Consider the following 11,282-nt stretch of genomic DNA (forward strand, 5'->3'; position numbering starts at 1 on the left):
CCATAATATAGGAGGTGTAGCGGGCTTTTATTTGAAGATGGAGATAGAGGGAACAGCTCTTCGCACCGCTGCCGTGTTTATAAACCTGATTCATTGACTCTGGGTGTTTGCCGAGATCATCGCTGACAATAAATGGGCTCTCTCTCTCTCTCAGCTCCTGTCTGTTATTGCGACTTCAGTAATTCACCAGACAATTCGAATAACGATCGTAATTAAGGCTTCAGGTTGGATTGAATGAAACAAGACTCGAGGAAATCTGTACTGTAATTCAGAGTTTGTAAGAAGTGGCACTGGGGGAGCAGCAGATAGGGGTGTCACTCTGCGTTCCTGGGTTTGAATCTGGGGTGTCTGTGTGGAGTTTGCATGCTCTTCAGTAGTGTGTGTGTGGGGGGTTTTTGCTTGGTGCTGCAGTTTCCTTCGACATACAAAACACATCGAGAAATGAGTTAGTATGTCTGAATCGTCTCCTACTTTTTTTGTGGATGTTTTAATGGATAGGTGTCCTGTCTTGGGTGTGCGTGCATGTGTGTCTATGCCCCATAATCACAGTTAGCCACTGATCAGCCAGTGTTGCTGCCTTTGGAAGATGAGAGGCACTAATATACACAACGGGTGGTGGGACAGTATGGCACAAGCTGCCTAGCCCTAATGTTGAAGCTCATACTCTGACGTCTTACAAGAAACAGCTGGATGAGATCCTGCAGTCAGGACAGGAGGCTCTACTTTACACACAGGGTGGTGGGAGTGTGGAACACGCTGCCAAGCCATGTTGTTAGAACTTGATACTCTGACTTCTTACAAGACACAGCTGGATGAGATCCTGCAGTCAGGACAGGAGGCTCTACTCAGTCTCTGCCTGAGTGGATGTACGCTGGGGGGGAAATCTAAGTGCTCCGGGGTCAGCAGTCCTGCCCAGAGCGACCTCCTTCTCACGCCGCTGCGAGCACTGTGGACTCTGGGTCTGGCAGAGCAGGCTGGAACGCTCGAACCCATTACACACAAAAAGACCTCATGGTGCTGCACCTACACTAACAAAATAAACCACTAAGGCAGTCAGCCGTGCCAGATCCACCACTTCTTATTCAGGAGCACATGGGAGCGTTCCTCTGCAGGACTGTTGGTGATGTCCATGTGTCAGTACTAGCACTGTGTCACTGCTGCGGTGTTCAGTGTGTCAGCAGGGGTGCTGTTGTCATGCAGTACTGTTCAGTGTGTCAGCAGGAGTGCTGTCGTCGTATAGCAGTGTTCAGTGTGTCAGCGGGAGTGCTGTTGTCGTGCAGCAGTGTTCAGTGTTTTAGCAGGAGTGCTGTTGTCATGCAGTACTGTTCAGTGTGTCAGCGGGAGTGCTGTCGTCGTATAGCAGTGTTCAGCGTGTCAGCGGGAGTGCTGTTGTCATGTATTGGTGTTCAGTGTGTCAGCGGGAGTGCTGTCGTCGTATAGCAGTGTTCAGCGTGTCAGCGGGAGTGCTGTTGTCATGCAGTACTGTTCAGTGTGTCAGCGGGAGTGCTGTTGTCGTGTATTGGTGTTCAGTGTGTCAGCGGGAGTGCTGTCGTCGTATAGCAGTGTTCAGTGTGTCACCAGGAGTGCTGTCGTCGTGCAGCAGTGTTCAGTGTATCAGCAGGAGTGCTGTTGTCGTATAGCAGCGTTCAGTGTTTCGGCAGGTGTGCTATCATCGTACAGCAGTGTTCAGTGTATCAGCAGGAGTGCTGTCGTCGTGCAGCAGTGTTCAGTGTGTCACCAGGAGTGCTGTCGTCGTGCAGCAGTGTTCAGTGTATCAGCAGGAGTGCTGTCGTCCGGGGTCCCAGCCCTGCCTTCCTGAGCCGAGGCCAGAAACTCCTCTCGCACGCCGGCCACTCTTCCGGCACCAGCACACAGCAGCGGGAGCTCCGCCCGCGACTTGCGGGTGTATTAATGGCCAGCTGTTCACTCGAAACAAGGCTTCCCAACGGCAGGCCCCAGGGGTCAGATCCAGGCCGTCCCTGTCCCTCCAGTCTCCTCGTCTTGTCCCCTCACGTCCCCACGCAACCTCTTCCCTTCCCGATCCGACCCCCTCGTCCCGCTCTCCCCGCAAGGGGGCGTGTCCCTCCCGCCCGCCTGCAAGAGAGGGGCGGAGGGGTCGGCCCAGAGGAAGAGCCCGCGGGGGGCTCAGGGCTTGGCGACTCTTTCCAGGTGCATGGTGGGAAACAGGGGCCCCCGTCCTGAAGCTCTCGTTCTCGGATCCCCCCACCAGGAACGGGGCCGGGAGTCCACTTCTCCTCAGGGCTGCGGGGCCGGGGGGGGACGCCAGGCTGCGCAGGTCCCTCTCCGTCTCCTCCAGCCAGCTGAGGACCGCCTGGCAGACGCTCAAGCCGGCCAGCTTGCGGGCGTACTCCGTGTCCTCCTCCTCCTCCTCCTCCTCCTCCGGCAGGCCCGGCGAGTCGGGCAGCCCCAGCGCGCCGGCCAGGTTGGACGCCAGGAGGCCGAGCCGGCTGCCCACCTCCCCCAGCAGGCGGTGGAGGCGCAGGGCCCGGGGGTTGAGCTCGCCCTGCCAGCGCTGCACCCGCGGCAGGCGCGCGGCCAGGACGCGGTGCGCGGCGTGGCTCTCCCGCAGCCGCTCCGGGGCCGACAGGGGGCTCCGCCGCAGCTCCGCCGGCAGCAGGGGGGGGCAGCCGGGGCAGGCGAAGGGAGGAGGGGAGAAGCTCTGGTCCAGGAACGGGGGTCCCTGCCACCGCCGCTGGACGGGACAGAGAGGGGAGGGGGGTCAGCTCACCTCGTTTTACAGCAGGAGCCTTCCTCAGGCGGGAAGGCTCCACAGCTGAAATGCTGCGTTTCCTTTCGCCTCTTCAGCAGGGAATAAACCCTTACTTCTGCCTTGGCAGCCTGTGCCAGCTGACGCAGCTATCTGCTTGAATTATTTTACAGTGTCCCGCCACCCACATCCAAATCCCTCTTACTGCCTTGATTCCGTTCTAGAGAAAACTGAACCAATCCTGCCCTGCTCTCGGGAGAAACAGGATGTGTCTTTGGCTGATCTTACAGTAGCTTGAACCTATCACCCTGCAGCTCACAGCCTTCAGCCCCCTGGAGCTCAGCAGGTGTGAGCCTGGTCAGCACCTGGAGGGGAGACTCCTGGGAAAGCTGAGGCTGCTGCTGGAAGAGGTGTTCGTGGGGCCAGTAGGGGGCGCTCACCCCAGAGTCTGTGTGGGTCCTTATGCCCCAGTACAGTGACAGGGACACTATACTGTAAAAAGGCACCATCCTTCTGATGAGATGTAAAACTGAGGTCCTGACTCTCTGTGGTCATTAAAAAACCCAGGTTGTTTCTCAAAAAAAGTAGGGGTGTTACCCCAGAGTCCTGGCCAGATTTCTCCCTGGCCTTTACCAGTTATGGCCTCCTAATAACCCCCCTCTCTGAACTGGCTTCATCACTCTGCTCTCCTCCACACTGAGAGCTGGTGTGTGTGAGCAGACTGGAGCATCATCCAGGTGGGGCTGCACACTGGTGCTGGTGGAGGGGATCCCCATTACCTGTAAAGAGCTTTGAGTGCAGTGTCCAGAAAAGCGCTATATAAATAAATATAAGTAAATAATAATAATAATTATTATTATTATTATTAACCTTGGATCTTTTATGGACTGTCTCTGATTGATAAACCAATACAAGGAAGAAGGAGAAAACTTTGCGATTCTGCATTTAATCTGGAAATTAAATGTTTTTTGCCGCATTCTGAGGCTAAATCCAATCCAGGAATTGCTATCAGTGGTGATCAATTTCTTGCACTGATGTAGCGCCTTTCATCCCTCTTCTGGGCGACACACAGCACCCCCTCCCCTGCACACATTATGGGGGCAGGAGAGACAAAGCCTAGGGAGACCAACCCAGAGTGGAATTCATATTTATATATTATCATGGACAGCATGGTGAGCACTTCTGCCTCACAGTGCTGGCGTTCCATCTGTGTGGAGTCTGCATGTTCTTCCTGTGTTCATGAGGGATTCCTCCCACAGTCCAGAGACTGGAAGGGTAAGAGGCTTCTGGGAGAACTGGTGTGTGTGTCTCTGTATGGACTGGTGTCTAGGGTGTGTGAGAGTGTGTGTCTGTGTGTGTCCTGTGATGGACTAGTGTCCGTCCAGGGTGTGTGTGTCTGTGTATGTCCTGTGATGGACTGGTGTCCTGTCCAGGGTGTGTGACAGTGTGTGTCTGTGTGTGTCCTGTGATGGACTAGTGTCCTGTCCAGGGTGTGTGTGTCTGTGTGTGTCCTGTGATGGACTGGTGTCCTGTCCAGGGTGTGTGAGTCTGTGTGTGTCCTGTGATGGACTAGTGTCCTGTCCAGGGTGTGTGTGTCTGTGTGTGTCCTGTGATGGACTGGTGTCCTGTCCAGGGTGTGTGACAGTGTGTGTCTGTGTGTGTCCTGTGATGGACTAGTGTCCTGTCCAGGGTGTGTGTGTCTGTGTGTGTCCTGTGATGGACTGGTGTCCTGTCCAGGGTGTGTGAGTCTGTGTGTGTCCTGTGATGGACTGGTGTCCTGTCCAGTGTGTGTGTGTCTGTGTGTGTCCTGTGATGGACTGGTGTCCTGTCCAGGGTGTGTGAGTCTGTGTGTGTCCTGTGATGGACTGGTGTCCTGTCCAGTGTGTGTGTGTCTGTGTGTGTCCTGTGATGGACTGGTGTCCTGTCCAGGGTGTGTGAGTCTGTGTGTGTCCTGTGATGGACTGGTGTCCTGTCCAGGGTGTGTGAGTCTGTGTGTGTCCTGTGATGGACTGGTGTCCTGTCCAGGGTGTGTGAGTCTGTGTGTGTCCTGTGATGGACTGGTGTCCTGTCCAGGGTGTGTGACAGTGTGTGTCTGTGTATGGACTGATGTCCAGGGTGTATCCTGCCTTGTTCCCGTTGCTTCCTGGGATAGACTCCAGCTCCCTGTGACCCTGTGCTGGATAAAGCAGTTAGAAAATGGGTAGAGGGATATATTATCCACCTGGATGAAAGGCACTATATAAAAGAAAGGAATTACTTGTTATTCACTTCTCCCACTCCACCCTTGCCCTTTCCACACTCTGGGTCACTGATTCGAACCCGTAGCCGCAGGTACAGAGTGAGCGCTCACATATTCCAGCAGAAGATCCCTACAGTGGGTCAGCAGCAGCACTGTCAGACTGTGGGACTTCTCCAGCATGTCCTGGACACTGGGTTCGAGAGGGGCGTACTGGGCCAGGTCTGGGTCTGCTGGAAAACAGAGACGGGCTCATGCAACTTTACTACTGAAATGGTGAGAGTGCAAGTGTGTGCTGGTGAATTCAGGGGGAGTGTGAGAGGAGAGGGACAGCAGTGTCTCTAGCAGTGTCTACAGTCCAGTCAGGTGTGTGTCAGTGTGTGAATTCAGGGGGAGTGTGAGAGGAGAGGGACAGCAGTGTCTCTAGCAGTGTCTACAGTCCAGTCAGGTGTGTGTCAGTGTGTGAATTCAGGGGGAGTGTGAGAGGAGAGGGACAGCAGTGTCTCTAGCAGTGTCTACAGTCCAGTCAGGTGTGTCAGTGTGTGAATTCAGGGGGAGTGTGAGAGGAGAGGGACAGCAGTGTCTCTAGCAGTGTCTACAGTCCAGTCAGGTGTGTCAGTGTGTGAATTCAGGGGGAGTGTGAGAGGAGAGGGACAGCAGTGTCTCTAGCAGTGTCTACAGTCCAGTCAGGTGTGTCAGTGTGTGAATTCAGGGGGAGTGTGAGAGGAGAGGGACAGCAGTGTCTCTAGCAGTGTCTACAGTCCAGTCAGGTGTGTCAGTCTGTGAATTCAGGGGGAGTGTGAGAGGAGAGGGACAGCAGTGTCTCTAGCAGTGTCTACAGTCCAGTCAGGTGTGTCAGTGTGTGAATTCAGGGGGAGTGTGAGAGGAGAGGGACAGCAGTGTCTCTAGCAGTGTCTACAGTCCAGTCAGGTGTGTCAGTGTGTGAATTCAGGGGGAGTGTGAGAGGAGAGGGACAGCAGTGTCTACAGTCCAGTCAGGTGTGTCAGTGTGTGAATTCAGGGGGAGTGTGAGAGGAGAGGGACAGCAGTGTCTCTTGCAGTGTCTACAGTCCAGTCAGGTGTGTCTCAGTGTGTGAATCCAGGGGGAGTGTGGGAGGAGAGGGACAGCAGTCTCTAGGATGTCACACTTGGATAGAGAAACAGTCACACAGAAAGACACGCTGACGCATTGATAGAGTGAATCAGGTGAATCTCACACGTGCACAAGGGAGAATCTTAGGAGTGACGCATTTAAATCTGAGAACAGACGGCACTTCTTTACACAGAGGGTGGTGGGAGTGTGGAACAAGCTGCCCAGCCATGTTGTTGAAGACGATACCGAGTATGAAAAGGTTCGCTGGGCCTTGCGCTTGGCTCGGGCCCGTACAGCGGTCACTGCGCAGTACAGAGTGGCACGCCGCGACGGCTGGAAGGCAGATTATGTGGGATTTACTGCCGGCGCCACTCTCTAACACCCCCCCACCCCCACTCCACAACCGAGCGGGATCAGACAATAGGTCCAGTTCAGCAGCGCCGCTGCTCCCAGCCTCTTCCCAGAAGCAGGGGGGAGAGGACCACCCCCCCCGCACGGCCTGCACTGCTCCAGCTCCCAGCATGACACAACAGGACGGGCCCGGAGAGGAGAGCAGGCACCACCCCTGTCCCGCCACCCGGGATTTCTCACAGCGGAGAGGGGGGCGGGGGGGAGACACGCCACTGCCGGGGAAGGCAGCGGATCGCCCCGATCTGCGGTCACTGCCTCTGAAGGTCAGCGTCACGCAGGCCGGGAAGTGGGAACGCATCTTCGCGGAAAGAGTGGCAGGGGTCTGGAACGAGCCGCTCAGCCGTGCTGCTGCCCTCCACTTCAGAACATAACCGCACAAGACCGTTGGTAATTAGTTATCAATTAATCAATTAAGTCCTTTAGCGATCAGGACACTCCGATTTGCAGTTAAAGGTTTTTTTTTTATTTCAGCAGGACTTGGAAATTGCATAATTAAAAAAAAAACCTTTAACTGCAAATCGGAGTGTCCTTATCGCTAAAGGACTTAATTGATTAATTGATAACTAATTAACAACGGTCTCAGTAGGGGCATTACTGTTGGGGTCCTGGACCCTGGACACCCAGCAGGAAGACGCCTGTTCACCAGTTCCCCACTTCCCGCCATTACCTCGAAAGACACACCCCTTTAGCGTACAAGACACGCCCATTTAACCAATAAGACACGCCCTCTTAAAGACAACACGTTCGCCATGGAAGACACGCCCACTCTGCGAAAAACACGCCCACTATACTCAAAGCCACGCCCCGTCTGAAAACCGCCGCGCACCGAAACCGATTTTAATCCGAATGAAGCGGAAACAGAGCAGACCCCCGCTGGGACGGGTGGAGTGGTTGTATTGTGAGGCCAAAGTGTTCATTTACCGAGCTCGGAGCGGGTGAAAATCGACAGGTTCGGAGGTCCCCAGAACCAGGCACCCCGGCTTTTTGAGCCGATGCAGGTGATATTGCTACGACGCGATGCAGAGAGCGCGCGACTGCGAGAAATCCACAGCAAATCACACCGGAGACGCAATCCGGGGCATTCAACCACAGAGACACAGGCGCCGCAGGTGCGGGAGCGACACGGCCCGGTCCAGTACGCGCGCTGCGCTGGGATCCGACAGTGCAAGAGTGATCCCTTGCGACAGAGTAGCGTTATAGCGAGCTGTTACGCGGCACACTCCCGAAAACTCGGCTGTGGCCCGATTTTCAATCCAGCGCTCAATACAAACACGCGGCGGTTTATGTGCGCCTTTATGCATCCGCTTTAAGGCCGGTAGCCCTGAGCCGCCGTACGGAAGGTCTGCGCTACTCGTCTCCTCCGAGCGCTTTTCACAAACGAGGCTGACTTTCCAAACACACGGACACACGCCCTCCAGAGGTACCGGCCGCTTCTCCACCCGGAGAAACGCGGGGTTTGTCCGAGTTCTTGCACAAAACACGAATCGACACACCCCGCTCGACTTCCATCGCTGCCGTCGATACTGAAGCACAGCCTCGGCGGTGGTTCCCTGCGCCGCGGAGCCCTGTCCAGTCCAGTCCGGTCTGCCCGGCGGCGTGCCGACCAGTGAAGAAACCAGGCTTTAAAAGTAGCCTGGACTCGGACAGCCCCCTCCCCCACACGTGTACACGTCAGAGGGCCCCCACCCGCCCCCCGAGAAAGGATACGCCACAGCTAGACCCCAGAGCAAATCTGTAACACGCGGGTTCTTCTGAAGAGCTCTTTCCCGTAAACGACCCAGGCGAGTCTGAAGCAGGATTAACCCCGCTCTGACCTGCTCCAATACTGTACTGAGAGATAGAAGTGCAGTCAGTCAGTGTGTCTGTATGAACCCCTCTCTCTCAGTGCAGTGTTAATGTACTGGAGTGTCCAGTCAGTCAGTGTGTCTGTATGAACCCCTCTCTCTCAGTGCAGTGTTAATGTACTGGAGTGTCCAGTCAGGCAGTGTGTCTGTATGAACCCCTCTCTCTCAGTGCAGTGTTAATGTACTGGAGTGTCCAGTCAGTCAGTGTGTCTGTATGAACCCCTCTCTCTCAGTGCAGTGTTAATGTACTGGAGTGTCCAGTCAGCAGTGTGTCTGTATGAACCCCTCTCTCTCAGTGCAGTGTTAATGTACTGGAGTGTCCAGTCAGTCAGTGTGTCTGTATGAACCCCTCTCTCTCTGTGCAGTGTTAATGTACTGGAGTGTCCAGTCAGTGTGTCTGTATGAACCCCTCTCTCTGTGCAGTGTTAATGTACTGGAGTGTCCAGTCAGTCAGTGTGTCTGTATGAACCCCTCTCTCTCAGTGCAGTGTTAATGTACTGGAGTGTCCAATCAGTGTGTCTGTATGAACCCCTCTCTCTCAGTGCAGTGTTAATGTACTGGAGTGTCCAGTCAGTCTGTGTGTCTGTATGAACCCCTCTCTCTCAGTGCAGTGTTAATGTACTGGAGTGTCCAGTCAGTCAGTGTGTCTGTATGAACCCCCCTCTCTCAGTGCAGTGTTAATGTACTGGAGTGTCCAGTCAGTCAGTGTGTCTGTATGAACCCCCCTCTCTCAGTGCAGTGTTAATGTACTGGAGTGTCCAGTCAGTCAGTGTGTCTGTATGAACCCCTCTCTCTCAGTGCAGTGTTAATGTACTGGAGTGTCCAGTCAGTCAGTGTGTCTGTATGAACCCCCCTCTCTCAGTGCAGTGTTAATGTACTGGAGTGTCCAGTCAGTCTGTGTGTCTGTATGAACCCCTCTCTCTCAGTGCAGTGTTAATGTACTGGAGTGTCCAGTCAGTGTGTCTTTATGAACCCCTCTCTCTCAGTGCAGTGTTAATGTACTGGAGTGTCCAGTCAGTGTGTCTTTATGAACCCCTCTCTCTCAGTGCAGTGTTAATGTACTGGAGTGTCCAGTCAGTCAGTGTGTCTGTATGAACCCCTCTCTCTCAGTGCAGTGTTAATGTACTGGAGTGTCCAGTCAGTCAGTGTGTCTGTATGAACCCCTCTCTCTCAGTGCAGTGTTAATGTACTGTACAAAAGCACTTCATGTTGAACGACTGCAGTATATTGATCTGGCGCCAGAAAGCTCTTTCCCAGAGGAAGGTATGTGAAGCCTGCAGGCTCTCTCGGCCTCAGGTTACCTGCAATTTGTAAGTGTCCAACTCTGTACAGGGCAGAGTTCTAGCGGGACTGTTCAACATGGTGCCAACGCTGGCTGCTACAGTCAGACAGGACTGTCCAGTACTGGTCCACGCTGGCTGCTACAGTCAGACAGGATTAATATAGTGCTAAGATGGACACTACAATCGGACAAAGACTGTCCAACACAGTGCCAAGGTGAGCAATAAAGGGCAACCTTTCCTGTGGAGATTGTCAACATTTCTGTTTACCCTTGGTCAGTGATAGAGAAGGCAGGAGACAGCCAAACACCAAACCATCCTCCACTCGTCGGGCCGGTTTTGCTGTCTACAGATCTGCAGTTCATGTGCAGCGGAGACCCCACAGCCCATCATACCTGCAATCTTTCCCACTGCTAATTGCAGCTACTGCCAGCTCCTTGAACTCTTAATGGATGACCTGAAAGACCAACCCCACTCAAGAGTTGGAGTTGGCCCCAGCTGTGTCTCTGACCTGGTGTTGAGTACGGGCGTCTCTGCTATAACGCAATAGATGAGCTCCTGTAAAACCTCACGTTACGCAAAATCACGCAAAAAAAAATTACAGGGCTTATGGGTAAAATAGCATTAGGGGGCGGACCACTCCAAAACCTAACCAAAGCTTTACCAAATGCAATACTTATCCTAATAAAAATGTTAGCACGGTTTAAATGCACGTTAAATTCATCATAAAGAAACACTACGGTAAGTTTAAGACTTCACCTTGGGGGGGAAAAAAAAGGGAAATTATCACCTGAAATTTTATCACCGGCACACTCATTGGACACATTCTTGTGACAAGAAAATAGCACGAGAATTGAGGAGCACCTCCCAATTAGCACTTCCAACACAAAGCACGTGGGGCAGCTGAGCAGCATGGGTATTCCTCCGCGTTCAGTGGCTCTCACAGCTGAGAGACCCGGAAGAACAGATCGGTCACACGCAAGACGAAGCCCTTTGGTCCATCCAGCCCATTTGGTACTTCAATAGTTCATTGGTTCCAGGATCTCATCCAGCTGCTTCTGAAAGGGGAAGTCAGGGTATCGGCTCCAACAACGTGGCTGGGCCGCAGCTCCGTGAAGTTGGTCCCCCCTACAGACAGCGCAAACGATGAAACCCACCTCATTCGTTAGCGCTACTCTTGTGTTGTTGAAAGTAGCGTTTGTGCTTCTTCCGCTTCCGAGATATAGCGCCGTGTTCTTCCGGGGCCTTGCCGTCACTCAGCCCCTCTACAGTGTCGTAGGGAAACCAAACTGGTCTCATTCCTTAGTGCTGTGTTTGTGCGGTTGAAAATAGCTTTCCAGTTGCTCTCGTTCCCGAGATATAGCGCCTTGTTTCTCCAGTGATCACGTGACCACACGCAGTGACTTTGACCTCCAGTAACCCCGTCTGTCGAGTTCAAGCACTGTGCCACTGGTGCGAGAGTGACTATTCTGCAGTTGTGTTCTTCTGCGCGTTTGTATGATCAGGAAAATTAAAATAGTCACCAATATCATAGCCTAATCAGAACAGTTGCGGATGTAGCCTTAAAAGGCAAATATTAGCAAGAAACTGCATGTCCTTACAAAGAAACTAACGAGCATGTCTCAATATTCCGTAGTTGTGTCCCTTTTTAAAAATATGAAGAAGTAAATCGGTGACCCAGGTAGTTCATA

General features: G+C 53.4%; 1 protein-coding gene across 2 annotated transcripts; it reads right to left on the bottom strand.

Moving 5' to 3' along the window:
- Positions 1-8: 8 nt before the first annotated feature.
- Positions 9-8,113, bottom strand: LOC148660560 (cardiotrophin-1-like). 2 transcript variants are annotated; one of them, XM_088634393.1, is made up of 3 exons: positions 7,961-8,113; positions 5,079-5,194; positions 9-2,713 (listed from the first exon to the last, which is right to left on the bottom strand). In XM_088634393.1, exons 1-3 carry the CDS (start codon positions 7,974-7,976, stop codon positions 1,775-1,777), a joined length of 1,071 nt encoding a protein of 356 aa, XP_088490519.1. In that variant the 5' UTR covers positions 7,977-8,113; the 3' UTR covers positions 9-1,774. The 2 variants fall into 2 exon arrangements, with proteins under 2 accessions (XP_088490519.1, XP_088490518.1); XM_088634392.1 differs by having other exon boundaries at positions 5,079-5,197.
- Between the last annotated feature and the right edge of the window lie 3,169 nt (positions 8,114-11,282).

This window comes from Lepisosteus platostomus, chromosome 6 (assembly GCF_059453375.1).
Source record: "Lepisosteus platostomus isolate fLepPlt1 chromosome 6, fLepPlt1.hap1, whole genome shotgun sequence".
Classification (NCBI taxonomy): Eukaryota; Metazoa; Chordata; class Actinopteri; order Semionotiformes; family Lepisosteidae; genus Lepisosteus; species Lepisosteus platostomus.